The sequence below is a fragment of the Zonotrichia albicollis genome, chromosome 5, assembly GCF_047830755.1.
Source record: "Zonotrichia albicollis isolate bZonAlb1 chromosome 5, bZonAlb1.hap1, whole genome shotgun sequence".
Classification (NCBI taxonomy): domain Eukaryota; kingdom Metazoa; phylum Chordata; class Aves; order Passeriformes; family Passerellidae; genus Zonotrichia; species Zonotrichia albicollis.
The window spans coordinates 73,674,923-73,694,804 of NC_133823.1; the positions used below are offsets into that span (position 1 = coordinate 73,674,923).

The 19,882-nt window shown below is 52.4% G+C and overlaps 3 protein-coding genes across 6 annotated transcripts; all 3 read right to left on the reverse strand.

Moving 5' to 3' along the window:
* Nucleotides 1-1,646: 1,646 nt before the first annotated feature.
* On the reverse strand, nucleotides 1,647-3,999 carry LOC102069733 (interleukin-8). The gene is made up of 4 exons (XM_005495167.4): nucleotides 3,733-3,999; nucleotides 2,952-3,087; nucleotides 2,610-2,693; nucleotides 1,647-2,502 (listed from the first exon to the last, which is right to left on the reverse strand). Exons 1-4 carry the CDS (start codon nucleotides 3,791-3,793, stop codon nucleotides 2,406-2,408), a joined length of 378 nt encoding a protein of 125 aa, XP_005495224.3. The 5' UTR covers nucleotides 3,794-3,999; the 3' UTR covers nucleotides 1,647-2,405.
* A 149-nt stretch (nucleotides 4,000-4,148) lies between these two features.
* Nucleotides 4,149-5,741, reverse strand: LOC102068722 (alveolar macrophage chemotactic factor). Its single transcript, XM_026798066.2, has 4 exons — nucleotides 4,961-5,741; nucleotides 4,723-4,852; nucleotides 4,493-4,576; nucleotides 4,149-4,409 (listed from the first exon to the last, which is right to left on the reverse strand). The coding sequence occupies exons 1-4, from the start codon at nucleotides 5,022-5,024 to the stop codon at nucleotides 4,385-4,387; spliced, it is 303 nt and encodes a 100-aa protein (XP_026653867.2). The 5' UTR covers nucleotides 5,025-5,741; the 3' UTR covers nucleotides 4,149-4,384.
* LOC102068537 (interleukin-8) lies at nucleotides 4,723-18,495 on the reverse strand. 4 transcript variants are annotated; one of them, XR_012580614.1, is made up of 5 exons: nucleotides 7,761-12,782; nucleotides 7,385-7,514; nucleotides 6,799-6,882; nucleotides 6,261-6,333; nucleotides 4,723-4,852 (listed from the first exon to the last, which is right to left on the reverse strand). XR_012580614.1 is itself a non-coding variant. In XM_026798067.2 (4 exons), the coding sequence occupies exons 1-4, from the start codon at nucleotides 17,477-17,479 to the stop codon at nucleotides 6,324-6,326; spliced, it is 234 nt and encodes a 77-aa protein (XP_026653868.1). In that variant the 5' UTR covers nucleotides 17,480-18,495; the 3' UTR covers nucleotides 5,884-6,323. The 4 variants fall into 4 exon arrangements, 3 of the variants coding, with proteins under 3 accessions (XP_026653868.1, XP_074398231.1, XP_014128315.2); XM_026798067.2 differs by lacking the exons at nucleotides 4,723-4,852; nucleotides 7,761-12,782 and adding an exon at nucleotides 17,470-18,495 and having other exon boundaries at nucleotides 5,884-6,333; XM_074542130.1 differs by lacking the exons at nucleotides 4,723-4,852; nucleotides 7,761-12,782 and adding an exon at nucleotides 17,455-18,495 and having other exon boundaries at nucleotides 5,884-6,333.
* Between the last annotated feature and the right edge of the window lie 1,387 nt (nucleotides 18,496-19,882).

Below are 19,882 nucleotides of genomic sequence, written 5' to 3' on the forward strand. Positions count from 1 at the left end.
AAAGTAGAATAGCATGAAAAACTTAATTCTGTGGACATTACCTTTCTGTATTCAGCTGCTGTATGTTTTTTGGGGAGGGGGGGATGCTCTGCTCCCCCTGTTCCTCCAGGCACGGTGGTCCCAGCGTGAGCAGTGTTTTCTAACCATACTTCACTCCCAGTATTTTTGGAGCTGTTTGTACCAAACGGAATTTCCGATTCGCCCGTGACTGTCTATGAACTGCAGAGGAGCCCATTTAGTAATAAAAACCCAAACCCAGCACCAACGTTTTGTAATGTGGGGGTGGAAGAGGATGGGGATGGGAAAACCCAAACCTTGGCAAACGTTGTAAGCTGCTCCTGCTGGATTTCCCTTGGGTTTCTGGCCATGGAAGTGTTCTGTTGCACCAGGGTGTTCCGCTGGATTTCCTCTGCTGCACTTCCCAACGCTCATCACGCCACGCGTTTTTAACACAGATTGGTTTTTTAACAGACATTGCACAAAAAACCCCAGTTTTGTTCATGTTTCAGTCAGTGCATATGTTTACTGCCTCTCCTGTGTGGCTTCCTCCCGGTTTTCCCTTCCCAGCAGCAGCAGTGAGGGGATGGTGCTTTTTTTCCCGGCCTCGGTTCCCAGCACGTTGCAGGCAATACCTGGAAAAAAGGCTCCAGGCCCTTCCCTGCTTCTCACTGCCTCTGTTTGCTTCCCACACACGGTGCCTGGTGTCCACTCCCCAGCAACAGCACTGCCTAAAGCCAGCCGAGAAAACAAAATCCAACACCCTTCTACAAGCAACTTTTTAAAAAAACTCAACCTGGTGAATCTGTCCGATTACGGGGTTTTGTGTGTGTATATATATATACATATATATATATATAAAAAAAAGAGAATTTTGTACAATGCAGCTGAATATTTCTGCTTCCTTCTTTCACTGCAAGGAGACTGAACCTTCCACAAGTTTGGTCACGCACACTCCCTCCCGCTCACCCTTTGGTGTTCCAAGGTAACCCAGATCCCAAGAGAACCTGGTGGGAACCACTCACACATTAATCCTCTCTGCCAAGCATCAGCCAAGAACTCACTTCAGCTAGGAATAATTTTAGGTGGCGATCACAAACCTCTAGATGCAGGTTTGGCACAACACTTCCCTGTGGGAATGGTGAAGGTGAGAGTGATCCCAGCGCTTGGGGTCCATCCATCCTCTTTGGAGGCTCCCACTCCGCCTTGCAGGGGTTGTTGGAGCGCTCAGGGGGTTTGAAGTCAGGGTTTGTTCTTGTGTGCTGCCTTTGCAGGCAGGAGGTGCCATCTCTGAGAAGGTGCAAGTGCACACGGAGCAGGGGCAGCTGCAGGGTCACTCCCGGGCACGCTCACACTGCAGTTCTGGGGGGATTTATGCCCTGCCTGTGGGAATGGCAGCTTTGCTTCACATTGGGGGCCTCTGGCAGGAGGAAACACTGCTTGCCCTGGACCTTCGGGCAGCTGCGGAAAGGGAGGTCATCAAACCCTGAACTGCTACATTTCTCTTCCCTTTAAAAATTACTTTCTTTTTTTTTAATTTGCTCATTGTGCAAATTAATTTGCTCATTGTGCCCATTGTGCAGATGGGATATTGCTCACTCACATTGGATAAGGCTAAACATCCACTGGTTTCTTCCCACCACATCCTTCTGGAGCCAACAGACAGCCCTTTTGCAACCATCCTCATCCCTGCTGTGGCTCCTGAGGAGCACAGGGCAGGCAGAAGGGAGATACCGAGCCTGGGTGGGTGTTTGCCAGCTTGCCCATTACTGGCATCAAGTGGGCTGGGTGGGCAACACAAATTTGATTCCTGCAGACCTTAAACACCTCCTCCCAGAATGGCCCAGCCAGACTGCAAACAGGGATAATCCTGCACAGGGCACACCTGTGTCACCTCAGTGCGTGTGGCCAAGGCACACTGACTGCTGTGCCAGGCTGGGAAATGGGACTCCACAGAAAGCCTCAGCCAGTCCCTGGGAAATCTCCCACTTCTGTGTTTGCACCGCCAGGAGCCGGCAGCAGACCACATCCAACCCCTGCAATTACCTGGAAATTGTCAGGAAAAGGCACCGACTCCTGGAGCACAAGTGTCCTCGGCAAGGCAGCCAAAGGCTTCACGCTGCCACACTCCAGCCTTAACTCCCCACTCCAAAAATCCCAATTTTTACCCAAATCCAGGCGGAAAGAGCTGCCACAGCCAGGGAGGGGGAGCACATTCATCCTTTTATTGCTGCCACCGGGAGGGGCTGTCACTGTGTGCGGGAACAGCGCAGGCACCCGAAAGGGAAGGAAGCAGAGGATGCTGAGGGGAAAGCAGGGAAAGGCTCCTGCTCAGCCAACGCCCAGGAGCAGAGAAGGGCCGGCGTTGTGCCACTCAGCCCAGCGTGTCTCGGGGCAGGGGGGCTGTGTCATTCCTGTCCCACGAGGGATTCATAACGCCAGTGGGAAGGACGGGGCGGAGGTGCCTCCCGCCGCAGCCGTGGCAGCGCTTTCTTGATGCCATTCCTGGAGAGTTTGTGGAGGGAAAGAAAGGAAACCAGGAGAGTCAGGGGAAACGGAAGGTCCTGCAAAGGTGCTGGGTATGTGTTTTCCAGCCTCTGGGCATCGCCTACCTCTGCATCAGCTTGTGGATGAGCAGCTGGATCCAGGGCGCCTCGGGAGTCACGCACACCTGCCTGTTCTTCTTCAGGGTGAGGCTGCAAGGCCATGAGCCCTCGCCCCATGCATGTCCCTTCCCCAAAGCTTTTCTAACCCACAGAGAAAACGCCCCTGCTCCTTCAGCATGAACATTTTGGGGCCCTGACCTGATGACCCTGAGCCACGCAGGGAGGGACACCCTTGAAATTGGGACCAAGAATCACCCCGACATGTATGGGCTTCCCCCCTCCACATGCTTCTGCACCAGGACGCAAAGGAGCAATTGGCAGGGATTGGTTCCCAGGCTTTGCACTTACATGACCTCCTTCCTCCTGCAGTGAATGCCCGGCGGGGTAACGTGGATGGTGAGGATCAGCCCCAGGTTGATGACGTGGGCGGTGGATTTGATGCATTTGCACCTCATGTTGGTCAGCAGGCTCTCCAGCGACAGACCTGTGCTCCAGGGCAGCCCACACCAGCTCTCGGGGCCCCGAGGGGGAGGCCCATCCCATCCCATCCCATCCCATCCCATCCCATCCCATGGATCCCATCCCATCCCATGGATCCCATCCCATCCCATCCCATCCCATGGATCCCATCCCATCCCATGGATCCCATCCCATCCCATCCCATCCCATCCCATCCCATCCCATCCCATGGATCCCATCCCATCCCATCCCATCCCATCCCATCCCATGGATCCCATCCCATCCCATCCCTGACACCCAGCAGGGCTAATCCCTCCCAGCACAGCCTCAAAGCTTCTTGTCCTGTATATGGAAGGGGTTTAGCTGCAGGGTTGCAAAACTTAGCCAGCATTTTATGAAATAAACCCACTGCCCACCCACCAAGCACTCGAATTTCGTGGGGGTCTGAAAGCGAAGCAGTTTACACCCAAGAGGCAAACCCCCCCTCTCCACCCCCAGTACCCCCCTCCAGCTTAGCCACAGGATTTAAAGGACAAGCTCAAAGACAGGCAAGAACCAGAACTGAAAGCTTAGTAGATAAAACCCATGCTCAGCCCCATCTGGGACACCCAGTGCCCCTGTCCAGGCGCTTGGAGGGGCCATGGATGGACAGACACCCGAAGGCACTCACCACCCCCTGGCACCAGGCTGCTCAGGAGCAGGGCCAGCGCCAGGGCCCGCAGCAGCCGCATCCTCACTGCCCCCCCCAGCTATGCCAGGGCCCGCAGCCGCCGCATCCTCACTGCCCTCCCGAGCTGTGCCAGGGCCGCTTTATAGCCAGCCCCTCACCCCAGAGGGAATTTCACAACCCCCTGTGGGACTGGGAAGGACAGAGAAAGGGGAGGAACAAATGGTCAGTCCACTTCCGTGCCCTCGCTACCCCCGGCCACACGTGGCCTGTTCCTGCCCCTCCACCACAAAGGCAGAAAATGCCGCGCCCACCTCCTCAAACCTGGTTTTGGCCAAAGGCTGCTGCCCCCCATGCCTCCCACCCCGAGCACCCCAACCCCTGGCACGCCACGTGAAGGGAGGCAAGGGACAGGGACAGCGGGCTGCCACCTTTATTGGGCCTGCTGGGTCACGCCCAAAAGGGACTCGCAGCACATGGCTATGGGATGGGAGAGGCTGGAAGCAGGGATGGGCATTTTAAGGGTTTAAAGGCATTAAAAGGGGCTCAGGCAGCAGCATGCTTCCCCCTGGACTGGGGTAAGGCAACAGCAGGATGGGGAAGGGAGGCAGTTTTGGGCCCAGCACATCTGGCCGTGCTTGTCGTGGCAGCTTCCTCAGCGGGGAGCCTTCTTCTTCCTCCTGCCAAAAGCAGAAGGGGAGCAACATGTGAAGACAGGTTCCCACGGGATGCCCCTGGTGCTCAGGGGGAAAGGGGAGCTTACAGGTGAGGGAGGTCCTGCAAGAGTTTCCTCATCCACGGCGTGTCGGGATCCACGCAGACCCTCTTCAGGCTCTTGAGCGTAATCCTAGAAAACACACGGCCTTTCAGACACGACACCTCCCCTCCTGCAGACAGCTGAGCCTCCCGCCGCTGTCGCAAGGACAACGAGCACCGAACCCCAGCAGGGCCGGGAGGGCAGGGCAGAGGGCACCCAGCCCTGGCAGCACTTACACCACCTCGGGGCGCCGGCAGCTGCTCCCCACGGGCCACACCTCGACGCTGCTGTACATCTCGGGAGGGATGAAGGCTCGCGTGCTCTTGAGGCAGCGGCAGCTCCGGTTGCCATTGGCTTCCAGGATTGCTGGGGGGGCACACGGCCACGGCTCACACAAAAGCCTCCCCGGGCAATGCATCTCCTGCATCACCCAGCCCAAAGCCGGGCAGTCCCCGCGGGGCAGGGCAGGCTCACCCGTGTCCCCAGGGCGGTGGGACAGCAGCAGCACGGCCAGCAGCAGGGCTGCCCGCACAGCCATGCCGGCCCCAGACCGGGCCCCGCAGCATCCCTCTATTTGAGTGGGAAAAAGGGGAAGTCTTTGGGCACGGGAGCTCACTGAGTCTGCAAATGCCGATAAAAATGGCTAGGGGCTTGGCAGGGGGCCCGGCTTCCCGAAACTGGCTCTGCTTTCCCCTTCCTTTCTTGGTCGTTTCCTCCAACTTTGTTCTTAGCACACACAGCCCCACCAGCCTGGAGGCTTTCTGGGGTGCTTTTCTGTCCTGCACGATCAGGTGTTACTCATTTCTCCCGCAGCCACCTTGTCCCCCTGCAAGGCACAAGCCAGCAGTGCTCTGGTGACATTTGCTTTTGATTGTTTTTACCCCAAAACTCTGCCAAGACACTCACTCCCATTCCTGACATATTTCCTTACTGGCCTGGACTGGTTTTTAAAACAGCCACCTACAAATCCCAGCTCCATCACTTGGATGTGGAGCACTTCGGCTGGAGCGTCCCATCACCCTACCACCAACATTGTGCCCTCAAATCACCACCAGGGGAGACAACAGGTTATGATGGGAGGGACCCCTGACAAGAGGGGATAGCTTCATAATGCCAGAGGACAGGGTTAGACGGGATAGTCGGGGGAAATCCTTCCCTGTGAGGTGGGCAGGCCCTGGCACAGGGTGCCCAGACAAGCTGTGGCTGCCCCTGGATCCCTAGCAGTGTCTAACACCAGGCTGGACAGGGCCTAAAACAACCTGTGACAGTAGAAGGTGTCCCTGTCCATGGCAGGAGGTGGGACTGGATGGGCTTTGAGGTTACTTCCAATCCAAGCTGTCCTATGATTCTATGTCATACACGGCTTCAAAGCTAGGAGATCCAGAGAAAATACAACAGAAAGAAAAAGCCTGCATTTTATTGGACTTGAGCTTCCGGAACAGGACATGCCGCGCTGTGCCACACAAGCCTCAGACACACACTCTGTTGCCGAGCACTACACATGGAAAAAGTCACAAAGTCATTCCTAAAGAAGCAGGAGCAGCCCCTGGCAGGGAACAGTTTCACAGTCCACAGGCAACTAAATAAATGAAGGATTCACATTCACGCTGAGCCAGGGACCGAGAGCAGGGGAGAACTTCCCCCCAAACCTGTCACAGGGCTGGGGCCAGCAGTGAGGCACCCTCCCCACAGCCACTGCCACCAGAGCCACAGGTGGGGCTTTTGGGAAGGGGAGGAAGACAGGGCAAAGTGAGGAGCAGTCAGGTCTGCACACCTGGGCATCATCTGCCAACCTGCCTTGGGGCTCTGGGCACCAACTTCCTTAGCAGGAAACCTTTTATTTCTTCCTGTGAAAAGCAGAAAGAGGAGAAAGGTGTGAGCACAGAGAAAATGGGGTCTGGGAGAGGAAGCTCCTGCCCCAGCCGAGGGAAGTCGCAGCCAGGATGGCCACAAACCCAGCACAGGCACCACAGAGCAGGGCAGCTTTCCTGGCATCATCACACTGCTGCACCAGCCACCAGCAAACCCTGCTCCTGCCACTGCTCCCCTCGTGCTGCTCCCCCTAATCTAAATGCAGCACTTGCAGTGTGTAAGCCAGGGGTAGCATGAGCTTATCTGTGGATGGGTCGTGTGGGGCTGAACACTGCTTTGCACAGCAAAGTGTTGCCCCTCATTGCTTTGGAAGAGGGTCCTTTGGACAGCAGCAGCTCTCCCAGAGCTCCTGGGCCCACGAGAGCTTCCCAGAACCGTGGGTGTACTGGGATGCTCTCCAGGGACACCTGGGCCAAAGGAGTTTCCACCCAACAACTTACGTGCTGGCAATGCGCTTCAGCAGCTTCTTCACCCAGGGGGCTTCGGGATTCACACACACCTTCCCTGAGGTTCTTAACTTAATGCTGAAATGCAAGGAGAGTTCCTGAGCATTCCTGTCCCCTCCAAAGGCAGGCATTCAAGCAGCCAGAGCTGATGGGGAAGAGTCACATTTTGCTCACAGTACCAACAATTGTAGAAAGCTGCCAGAGACAGAGAAAGCCACAGCATGGCTGGGAACAAGCAAGACGCAACACATTCCTACGTGGAGCGGACACTTGAAGCCCAGAACATTGCTCAAAGTATTTTTTCTGGAGATTTACAAATGTATCAACGCCAAGCAGCTAGGAAAACCTGGGAAAACTTGTTAGGGCTCATGGTGCCTCAGTGTCGGAGGAAGTGCTTCCTCCAGGCTGCAAACAGCCCTGCTGCAGCTCGAGGAATCTCCCTGCTGGAGAGATTCCTTTAGGCCCTGGGGATGCGCATTTCTGCCCCTGACGTTTCCCAGCCAGGAAGCAGGTGGCGCTTTTGGAAAGGTTCCGATTCCAGAAGCGGGATGGTGGCAGCAGGGGAGCCCCCGGCACTTACATGATCTCCGTGCGCCTGCAGCTGCTGCCCACGGGCCTTATCTCAATGCTCTCGTATTTCTTGGGACTGATGTATTCCGAGGTTGTCTTGGCACACCGACAGCTCAGGTTCCCGTTCACCTCCAGGATGGCTGAGAGACAGAGAAGGTGGCAGCTGCAGGCGCAGAGAGGCTGGCAGGGAGCACAGTGAGCGGCTGCCCCCTGCCCCTGCTCGGTTCCCTGCTCCCAAAAGCTGAACCAGAGCCCTGCAAAGGACGCTGGTGCTTTTCCCCTGGCAAACAACAACAACAAGGCCAGCCCTCACCGAGCAGGCAGGAGGATGCCCAGCTCGCAGTGGCTCTGGGTACAGGATGATGCAGCAAAGGCTCCGGGCTCACCTGCGTGGGCAGGGTGGGACAGCAGCAGCAGCAGCAGCCAGGGGAGCAGGGGCGCTCCCATCCTCAGCGAAGGCTCAGCCCCACAGGCAGGAGGGGAGCACAAACAGCCCTATTTATCGCACAAACAGCCCTATTTATCAGGGAGGGTCCCGCCCCGACACGGGTGCAGAGCTCACAGCTCGGCAGTCACGCCCGGCCGGCACAGACACACAGCTCATCTCTCACATGCTCCCCACAGACAGCACAGAAGCTCGGTGATCAATATTTGTAACTAAAACCAGCCTTTGGGACGCAGTGCAACGTTTGGATTCCACCCACATCACCCTTCACTCCCTTGAGCATTTACCCCTCAGCCACAAAAAAAGCCCAGAATGAAAGCAGAGCCCAAGCCCCTGACTAAGCAGGGGGGATTTCAGCATACTCAGACATTTACATATTTCTTTCTTGGGGCTATATTTTCCCCACGCTATTTTTGCCGCCTCTCTCATCAGCAAAAACGCCTCACGCCGTGCCAAGGAAAAACAATCGTGATCTCCCTGCTCTATGCTTGCACTCAAATCCTTCAAATTTTCGAGTAACTCACCCAGCATGGCCACAGGAGCACCCTGTGCCCTCAGGTGTTGGTGGGATGGGGGCTTTGCCCTAAATAAATTCACTGAAGTCACCAGCCGGGAAGCAAAAGGGGAAGGGGATATGCAGCGAGGCAAGGAGAAAGGAAGAGGCCACAAGAAAAGAGATGTGGTTGTGTGATAATGTTGTAATTTGGAACTTTCAAATCACATCAGCATTTTATATAGCTTGTTACCAAAATAGTAAATTTTTTTTTTTTAAGTCTTTCATTCAAGCTACACATCTCTCTCTGAAAATCTTGGGTTTTTCCTCTGAGATAGGTCCAAAAGTTTTGTGAAGTGCAAGAGATGAGTGGGGAGTTTAACTCCCTGTACACCAGGGTCACAGAGAGGCCAGGGACAATTTCCACGAGCTATTCCCAAAATCCTACAGAAACAATGGGTGCCTTGCTGTCACAGCAGTGGAGATGACCTTAAAACTGGGTTTTCTTTAACACTTCCAGAGTTCTTAATTTCCTTGCAGAGAAATTATTAGAAGGAACACAACCAAGGGCTGGTTTTGCTAGGTTGTGGCAGGAGTCTCTTAGAAAAAATGGTGGGAAAGGCAGCAACTTAGCAGAGAGATGACTGGTCACCTATGCAAACTGCTATGAAGGCATAAAAGACATGTGAAAACCTTTCTGAAGTTCCTACCTATAAAATGGTCCTGCTTTTTAGAACTGGGAAAAAACAAGAGAAGTGAAAGCAACTTTCCCCAGAAAAGATGGAGCTGGACCGTTCAGCTGCTGCACTTCCAGCACTGGAGGAATCCAGCAGCATTCGTGGCAGTGCTTAATGAAATTGGAACAAGAAGAAAATGATCCTTGGACACATGCAACAGACAGAGCAAGATGAGCCAGATCCTGTCCCTGATTTGTGGCCACAGGGCAGGTGTCCACCTCCTGCCCGCCCTGGAAAGAAGCAGGAGCTCCAGAAGCATCAGCTGGATGGATTTTGGGAGGCTGTGTGAATGGCCAGGGCAGCAGACACGGTGCTGTGCTGGATAAGAAAGATGTAAGTGACGAGCACTGGGCTGGTTTCTCAGAAGGAAACGCCACAGCCATGGTGGCGGCAGATATTTCTGCACAAGTGGTAATTCTGCAAAGGGAGAAGCAGGGGGAGGATGTGAGCCACATCTGCATTTACGCTGACTGCTTCCTGGATGCCAGGAATCCAGAAGAGTGGCCCTCAAGTAGGGATGTGTGGCATCATCCAGGCCAGCCTCAACTGAAGCACATCCAAAGCACCCTCACAGCCTCTCTGTTTTCTGCAGCAGCTGCCCCTGTGCAGGCAAGACTTTGATTTCAGTGATTTTTTAATCTAATTCTTATTGGCTTTTTGTAATATTTCTCACACCTGTAATACTTTTTAATCCTTCCTAAATCAGAGCCCTCCAAAGAAGTGGTGCAAGCAGCACCTAAAGGCCACAGGGAAAACCTTTCCATGTTTACCAGGATGGGCAGAAACCCAACCCTGACGTCGGTGCCAAGGAGATGCAGCTCTCCAGCCCTTCAGGGAGGACTCACAAGAGGCTGCATCACAAACATCTGCAGCAAACAAACCTCTCAAAGAGAATCACTTCAGAGAAAGTGATTTTTCAGCTTACTCCTCCTTTGCCCATAACTCACTCAGGGTGCCTTGCAGGAGAGAAAAAAAACCCCAACCTGTGGGGTTTTTTTAAAATTATCCCCCAAAAACCCCAAGCGCAGTGAATCTTCACCACTGTGGTTTGTGGTCCATCACCTGCTTCAAAGATAAAGATGCTTCCTGCCCAAACCTGAGAAACCTGAAACCCACACACATTTCAGTGTCAACATGACAGCACCAGAATTAGCCAAAACCTAACGAAATCAGTTCAAAATTAGGTTGGGTGAACAACACATCAAGCTCGCTCTTACTTGCTGCCTTCAAGTGAAGATGCATGACTTGCTGCTGATGCAAGGGGACAAAATTGTGAGTTTGGGCCATTTTTGGAGACAGCAGAGTGGGGTCGTGACACCACTGCAAGCACGCGAGAAACCTGCTCTGGCATCTTTCCAAGTATTTGGTGTGCTGAGGGCTAAAGAAGGGCAGCTTCGAAAGGGACTGGATAAGGAAGAGGGAGCAAGGCTAGGAGCAAGAACAAGAGAAATTACAGAACACTTAAGAAACCTAAATCCAACATAACTGCCTCCCTGGTCCCTCATGGGGACCTCTGGGGAGCAGCCTTCTCCTGCTGAAAGGACAGCAATGCAAAACCAGGGATGCACAGACCCAAGGGGAAGCTTCTGGGAAGTCCTGGCCACCCCAGAGACACAAATGGCAGGAGGAAACCCCCAGACCTCTGTGGCAGCCCATCCTTGCTGCTGGAAAAGCACCATGAGGAACACCCCAGCACCCCCAGGCTGCTCCAGAGCTCTCCACTGGTTTCCTGCCCGAGCCACTCCGAAACGCACCCAAAACAGAGCACAGGAGCACTGTTACTCCTCAGTGCCACTTCTGCCTGGCACAGAGCATGTCCGGCAGAAATGGCAGCCAAGGACTTTCCCACAAAGTGTCACCAGGGCCATGTGGCCCAGCTGGCTCCCCACAATTTGCATGTGGGCACAGGAACCGGTCTAGACGCTGCAGGTGCCGCCAAGCCCTCAGGCACCGTTGGCCATTTGCATCGGGGTACCCTGGGACAGCGAGGGCTCAACCATGGAGCAAGGGGATGAGGAGGATAACCTTCATCCTGGGCCAGGAGGGAGCCAAGGAACAGCAGCTGGGCTGTTCTAAGTGAGCCGTGCCTGGCGACTCGGCCTTGCTGCCCTCGTGTCAATGGCACGATGTGGCGTTCACACATCCCCGCTGGGTGCAGGAAGGCCTCTGGCTGTGAGCACTTCCTTCTGGGGCTGCTGAAGAAGCATTCCAGGTCTATTCACAAAACCAAACCTCCTCCAGCTACATCCAGCCCAAGCTTCACAAGCTGGGAAGTTTCTGCTGAACTCAAAGGCTGCCATTGCTGGAGCTGAGTTATTCCTATTGGGCAGCACATTCAGGCAAACACTTGACAACAGCCCTGGCTCTCCAGGAGTGTTATGGCAAAGTCTCCTCCCCTTCCCCTTGAAGCCTGATATCTTGATAAATGCAGCTACAAGTTTGGTTAGAGTCCACTTCAGCATTTTATGTTTTTCCAATTATTTGCGGTTTCCATTTTAGTTGAGCCCATAATTTCGTTGTCTCCACATTACTTGCAGAATAACCTGTAACTATTATATCTGGTAGAGTTTAACATGGCCTTGACCCATTTTCTACTGGTTAAGTCAGAAGACAGCAGCCCATCCACAGAAAACAGTGCTTCTCTCCTCAACCACACACAAGGTAAAAACTCACCAGAAATGGACCCAAAATTGACCATGCATCCTGGGCTTACACCTAGGGTTGTTACTTTCATTAACATCCACTTAATGTTTTGAGGCCCCATCTCTTCTTGCCAAGTGCCTCCCCACTTTTTTTCCTTGGGGAAGATGTTTTCCCCACATTTCACCCACAAGACACCATAGGAGTAGATATTTTTCTATTGGGAAAAACCCCAAACAAGCCAAGAGCTGCTGTTCTCCAGCAGCAAGTAGAAGTGCAAACAGCAAGGAGGGGAAATCCAGGTCTTCACTGAGAAGGAAGCTGCAAGACCAATGAAATGAGCAGCCTTCCCTTTGGAAAGCCCCTTGTCAACTTTTCTCTTGGAACCAGCACCCCTGAATCAGCACTCACACCCAGCGATGCTGCCAGAAGAGACCGAGAAACTCCAGTCCAACTTCTGCAAAGGATGTAAATCTCAGCAGCTGAAAGAACCGATACTGAAAGGAGTCCTCTTGGGCTAAGGCCATCCAGCACTGCCCAGATCTGGGGGCTGCAACAAAGGTGGCTCGAGCGTGTCCCAGGCTGGGAGGTCACCGAGCTGCGCCCCGCCAGGTGGGAACGCGGAGGGAGATGAAAGGGAGAGAAGAAAGGCTCTGGGAGACACATGAAAGTGAAACCAAGAGGCACCAAGCCACGAAACCCGCTTTGATCTTTGCTCAGCTTTTATCTCGCCTGTCACCTACCACACACACCCTGAAACCCAGCAAGGCCTCAGCACTCACATCTGTCCCAGGGCACAGCCTTGGCTTAGACACAGAACATTGCTGAGGCTGTTGGGTATCTCCCCTCCCTTCCACAGCCCACATTCCCGTGGTCTCTGAGGCAGCCAGGAGTGAGCATTTCACCCACCAGTTCTGGCCGTGTGGAGTACAACAAAGGCACTCGGAAAGATGTTTCCCAATATAACCTAAGCACAACAAAATGAGGGACTTTCCTCTTGCCTCTAGGTTAGGGCTGGGGGAACGAGGGCAGCTTAAATGCTGGTATTGTGGATGTTACCAGGTTTAGACTTGCCGTGGCAGGAGGATGTTGTGTAAAAATAAATCTAAAACATACATACATACATATATATATATGTATATACACATTTATTTATATATTCATATATATTTTATATATATATATTTTATATAGAGAATTTTATTTATATATATATATACATATATATATATATACATATACATATATATAAAAGCACCACCCAGGCTCTCATTTTGCAGTGCACGCAGGCTCAGAGCTGGGACCACTAGGGAGCAGCAGACACCGCCGTCACAGAGAGCAGCCGAGCAAGGAAAAACTGGATCTGCCCAAGCACCCAGATCCCGGCAGAGGATCACAATCCAAGTTAACTGACTGTGCAGAAGAAAGGAACGAACATCATTCCAGTGCTACACCTGCCTGCTCTCATCTCAGCGGGCTTTTTTTTTTGTTGTTTTTTCCTGAAAGGCAGCTTTCAGAAGCATTTCTGAACCACCAGAATGCAGACCAGGGGAAGGACAGACAGGCAAGAGCTGAAGTCAAAGAAGGGCTTCCTCCTCTCCCAAAACACACAGGCTGGTGCTCTTTGCCCAATTCCCAGGCAAGAGCAGTAGCAGAACTGGCTTGTCCTGATGTTGTGCAGCAAAGCAGAGTTTAGGGGAGGTTTTTGGGTGGGGAGAGGCATGCTGGAAATCCAGAAATGCAGGTTAGACCCCGCAGACCCTGCAGCAATGTAAAGGGACCTTGAGGAAGATTGCTGCACGGATCACCCTCAGAGCTGAGGAGCACAGAGAGCTGCCTGCTTCCTCCTGCCTGGCTGGGGACTGCATGAAATCCACACCACTCCTGCTTTCCCAAGGTCAGAGACAAGTTGTTAGCATACCTAGAGTTCTGCCAGAGGCATGAGGATGCAGGCTGATGTGCTGTGCCTTTCCAGCCTGTGTGCCCGGGCCCTATTCCCAGCTGCAAAGCTGGAGGTTAAGCAATGCTAAGCAGAGACAGGAGCTTGACACTGTCCAGCTGCACCCCTGGGAACAGCTGGAAGCTGTTGAGTGCCACACAAACCCACAAACGCCATGGCTGGAGCAGCAGGACAAGCAGAGCACAGGCTGCCTGCTTCTGTCTCTTGAGGGTGTGATTGCACCCTTTGTGGTTAAATCCTGGCAAAGCACACAGCTGGGATCTCTCCACTGAGTCCCAAAGAGGAGCAACAGTGGGATCCAAGTTTAGGAGAGTGCAGGGCAAACATCTTTGCTATTTCTCCTGGGGTTTTGTATCCCATAGACACACTCAGCCCAGCACAGCAAGTGCTAACACGGGTGCCAGCCTGCAGTGTCAGAGCTCCAGAGAGGAAAGATGAAGGATGGAGAGCCTGGGCAAAGGGGGAGCACTTCCCCCAGGGTTCATGCATGCCCTGGAGAGTGGCAGATAGAAGCAGTCTGTCTGACAGTTATGTCCCAGCCACCCTGAGCCTGGCTTTTCCTGCCTGGTTATCATTCCAGCTGGAGGGGAGTGATACTGGGAAAGTCACCCACGGGATGGAGGGCATTCAGCTGCTCCCCAGGGAGTGCAGAGCTCTGCAGGGAATGTGGACAAAACGCATTTCCAAGCAAAACACCTTCAGAAGCCGGGAATTTTAATATTTGGGAAACTACAGCCAATGTAAACCAATGCTTTAAGTCTATCCCACTGCTTCAACACTTATCCAGCCTTTGGAGGCAACAGCAATGGGCCCTCCCCAGCTGAATTCGTCATGCTAAAGGAAATGATGTTTATCTGCCCCAAATTCACATGCCTGGGAGTGAGAGACCAACAGCAACACCAGAGGGTGATTCACAGCACATTTCCATGGAGCCCTGCCTCACCCAAAGCGCTGTCTCTGCTCTCGGCTCAGCCTGTGGAAGCGTTCAAAGGTCACGGTGCTAAATGCTCGCTGGTGACACGGCAGCCACCCGCCCTGCCCGCCTGCTGCTCCCTCCCTTGCTGCCCCCTTTGCTGTTTGCACCAACGGCAGCACACTCACCCTTCCCTCCCAGCCCCTCCTAAGGTTAGTCATCCTCCTGCCCAGCCTCAAGCCCACGTTTCTGCCACACCTACAGAGAAAACCTTCTCTTGAGGCGCACGTAACCAGAGTAGATTCTTGCATTGCAGGGTCACTGCAGGCCAGCTGCAGCCACCTGCACAGAGAATCACTGACTGGTTTGTGTGGGAAGGGACTTAAACACCATCCACTTCCACCCCCTGCCACGGGCAGGGACACCTTCCACTGTCCCAGGTTGCTCCAGGCCCCATCCAACCTGGCTTTGCACATTGCCAGGGATGAGGTAGCCACAGCAAGGTACAAGCATTTAAAATGGAAATAAAAATGCTGTCCTAACCCTGTGTTCTGCAGACAGTGTTTCACTGAGAAAGGCAGGCTATTTCAAAAACACAAAGGGAAAGTTTGCATGGAAAAAGCAGAATCCTGGCTCTGCTCCTTCCTCCACTCATTCTCTCATTATCTTTCTACTTCCAGCATGACAAGACTGGTCAGGCACACAAAATCTTACAGCTCTCCCCAGAAAGAACAAACCAGAAAAAACAAGACACAAGAAACCCAAAAGGCTGTTCATAACAGGCTAACAACTACTCTCCACATTCCAAATCCATTAGAGAAAACAAACCCTTCCCTTAAGACCACCTTTCCAACCATTTGGAAAACTGCGTGGCACAGAACTCTAACAAAGAGTGAATTCCAACTCAACTGCTTCCATGAGAAGTGGCACTGACACCAACCCGCCTGTGCTTTTCCAAGCACTGCCTGACAACACCTGGCCAGGACAAACACTGTGCACATAGACACTGCTCCCTGCCCCTGAAACAAGGTGAGGCCAAGGCACATATTGCTACCAACAAACAAATTCCTGTTGCAATTCCACAGGAGCCACCGGATAACCACAGCAAAACAATTAGAAAAAGCAGGTGTACTTACAGAGAGAAGTGTGGCCACGGCAGGAGGAGCCCTGTCACCTCTGGAGCCACACTGTCCCCACAGGCCCCTCTGCTCCCTGGGGCTCCCACAAGCAGCAGGAATCATTTGAGCTCATCAGAAGACAAGTTACTGACATTTTAGCCTCAGAGTGCTTTCCTAGAGGCTTCTGCCATGCTTTCTCAAATGTTTTAGTAAAATCACTAAACCACTGCTGCTTTCAGAGGCACAGGAGTACCCTTTCATTTCTGCCCTGCTGCTCTCTCCCCTCTTTGTAGCAAAGCTTTTCAGCACATGCCAATCCCTGAAGTCAGAAAGCAGTTTAACATTAAATTTGTGCCCAAGGAGCCAAAAACCCCAGGATTAACAGGCTTTACTTTCCTTTCATTCTGCTTCCACACTTGCAGTGACCCATTTTACACAGCCCTGAGGGCTGAAGGGGCTCTGCAGCCAGACTTTTTTGAGTTGTTCCTATTTGCACACAAAAGATGCAGCTCCAAGCTTGTTTTTAACTGTTACAAACAGGATGCACACTGCAAAAGAGGGGGTTCCTCACTATTCCAGCCACTTTGGGGCAGTTCCCCAGGACAGATGCAGCCAGAAACAGAGTTCAGAAATATCATTACAACTCTCAGTAGGCACTGAGAAAGAGTCAACCTGCCCTTATTCACACTTAAAGAAAGCTGTAGCAGGCTTTTGCTAGGAAAAGCCCTCCCACAGGATTAGCCCCATTGACAGCCCCCCTCTCCATCAGGCCTGGGCCACATCTCCCTCACCCACAGCGCCATAAATACCCCAGATAAACACAATGCCTTGGTTTAAAACAAATCCCCTGACAGGCTGCACGTAGAGGCTTGTCAAGCCTCCAGCACCCTGCAGGCTGTACTTGAAAACCTCTGTCCCAGATGATTTATCTGGCAGGGAGGTTCCTTTTCCCCAGGAGGGCATGGAAATGCTCTCACAAGGTTCAAAGAAGCCATCACGCTCAGGTACCCTTCCAAATGTGTTTGGAATAGTTTCTTTCCAGGCCTTTAATGATAAAATCCTACACTCAGAGAATCTTTCTCTGCCTTTGGTAAGGCATAGGAGATGGTTTCTCCTAATCCCCCATTCCCTGGAAATCATGCTCCAGCCCAGATCCTCCTCCCTGCACGTACAACCAGCACTGCCAGTCAGCTCTAAAAATGCTCGTGACTAGAGATAAAATGGTCAGAGATCCCCCATCTCCCACTCTGTGATCTTTCCTTCTATCTTGTCTGCTCAAAACTTTCTGTTAAGACACAAGGTCTGGCCAATTACTCCTGGCTCAATCTACAGCAGGGTATTTCCACTTCTGAAATGGAAATCAAGACACAGGCCCAAGCTAAAAGTGCAAATTTGAATTTCAGACTTCCTGAAGTTCAGGAGCATTCTGACTTCGTTTTCATTTCACAGGAAGGCAGGACAGCTTTGTTTGCTTGTTTCCAAAAACCTGGTACTAAAGAGAACTTGCTCAAGCTACCATTTGTGAAACTCAGGTGTTGATTAGGTATTTTACATCCAAAGCCTTCCCTTTGGGATAAGGGAAGATGTGCAAGACATGAATTTTGGAGCTCATAAATCTCTTCAGAAAGTAGAGCTAGGTGGAGTGTGCAGTGACTGGAAGCATCACCCTCTCTGCACACAGCAGGAAAAGTGGTGCTCCAGTCTGGCCATCCAAACAGCCTCCCTAAATGCCCTCTGCTGGGAACTCCATCAGTCTTACCTGAGCAGCACTTACCAAGGAATCCCATACCTGCAGGCATCTTGTTGGAGGAGCAATCCCTGCTCCAAGTGCAACTGCACAACTGGACCCCAGTCCAGGTAACTGGTGGAGGTGACAGGTGACCTGCCAGCCTGGACCAGGTGTTTCCAGGATCCCAGGAGGGGGACTGGCAGCTGGAGCACAGAATGGATGTGGTCCAGACTAAAGATTTAGTGTGAATGTGCTGAAAGATCTGTGGCAAAAGCCTGCCTGTGTAGTTCCCTACCTCAGCCTTTCCAGAAAAAGTGAATCCTGCTATCCCTGAGTGACACAACAACAGAAGGACTAACCCAGCCCTTCCCTGTTCCACAGCCAAGGTGACAGCCCCAGACTGAGCCTGGCAAATGACCAGGCCCAGCTTGGCATGCAGGTGTGAGGGGATTTCCAAGCTGGTGGGAAAGCAGCTTCATCGAGCTGGGTGAATTTCCATGGCAGACACACACTTCTCTTGAGGCAGGGACAAGAGGAAGGACACAAAGTGCATGCTGATGTCAGCCACTTGAAAAAGGACTTTGATCCTCAGGGCTGAGGACCCAACACCCCCAAGAAGCAAGACATTTCACAAAGCATTTTATCTGCCTTTATGTAACAAGGCACTCAGGGCATCAGTGGAGGGGTGACAGAGCACTGTCACCTACAACTGCCTATTCAAATAAGTTGTTCCCTGCTGTCAAAAGATATAAACTGATCCCGGAGCAGCAACATTGAGCCATGGCCAGTGCAGACTGAAATGCCCCACACGCCGCAGCATCTGAAAGATGGGCCTGGAAGGATCTGAAGGAAGAGTAACATAAAAGCTTTGACCCCAGCGAAGCAGAAAATGATTTATGAGCAGAGCCAGCAGGGCTCTCAGCCTCTGAGGAGGCAAGGCTTTATAGGCAGAGTGCAGCCCTGTGACTCCAGGTGGACCTTTTGTTCAGGGATGAATCCCAAGGGCAGACAGAAGGCAAGGCTTCCATGGCAACTGTGGGCAAAGGCTGTTAAACAGAGTAAGGCAGTCAGTGAATTCTGCACCAAGTCCCTGAGACAGAATATCCATCCTGAACTAGGTAAAGTGTCTAGGAGAGGTGAAGGGTCTGTGGAGCTAAAGCTGAAGGAGAGGCCGCGTTCCAGAGACAGCAAGGAGACAGAGAAAGAAAAACAGAAAAACCACGAAGTCAATCTGCCCCCGACTTAAGAATTCCTTCGATAAAGAAGAATTAGTGCTAAATGTCATGTAGAATGAATATGTATGAACTTAATTTGAAACTGTATGCATATGCATTTAGAAAAGGAGATAAAAAGGAGACTCTGAGTCTCCAGGGGCACGCATGCCCTTTTGGAGAGTCTTGCGTCCGGCGCGCGTCGTAATAAAAGCATACCAGGCTTTACAACTTTTACAAGTTGTGAGGTTTCTTCTTTTCTCCGCAAAACATTTTGGCGAGCCAAGGCAGGAGTTCTCTGTCCCCGCGGGGGCAGGGGGGATAGACGGACCTCCAAGGCGCGCCCCAGGATTTTTTCCTGGTGGGGCTCCGCTTGTCTCAACTTGCCACCTGCGAGGACAGACAACGACCCGCTGGCCTGCGGAGGAGAATACGGTATGTATGGGGCCCCAGGGGGGGGAAGAACAAGGAAAGAACAAGGGAATTAACGACCCAGAGACGTCTGGGATCAGCCGATAGAGCGGCTGTATTAGAGACGGGGTTCGTTCCATCGTCCTGATAGAGCAGGACTGCCAGCGGCTCCGGGGTAAGCTGGCTGCAGCTGATAGAGCGGCTGTATTAGAGACGGGGTTCGTCGCCTCGTCGTCCTGATAGAGCAGGACTGCCAGCGGCTCCGGGGGTAAGCTGGGTGAACCCGTGTATGCGTGTATTAGAATTCAGATTCTGATAGGGCAGAGCTGAATTCGCGTATGTTTCTTCTGTTTGTGCGTGTGTGAGTGGTGTCCGGACACTGTGTTGCTGTATGGTTAATGTGTGTAGCCAGTGCACTGTGTTTGTGATCGTGCAGGTGATATGTGTATGGTGTATAAAAGAGAGTAAATCTACAGTGCCCTACAGTGCGGAGATGGGTCAGTACTCCCCGTGTTTGAAGCAGCCAAGTGAGGCCAGAGGCGCCGGCTGCAGCAGGCTGCGGGGGCAGGGAGAGAAGTGCCCCGCAGAGAAGCGAGTGGAGTAATGTCAGTGATGGTATTTATCGTGTTTGAATGTAGTGATTTGTGTAGATTTGGTACATTTTAACCGTGAGTATGAGCTCAGAGAGTTCCTTTGCCTTGGATGTTTGGACTTGATCTCTAGACTGTGTGCTGTTATTTTGATTGTGTCCAGGAAAAATTGATTTGAGTAAATGCCGAATTATGGTGTGCTGTGTTGTGTTGAGAAAAGTGAGCACTTTGAGAAATATGCCCTTTCCCAGTGATTTTGTG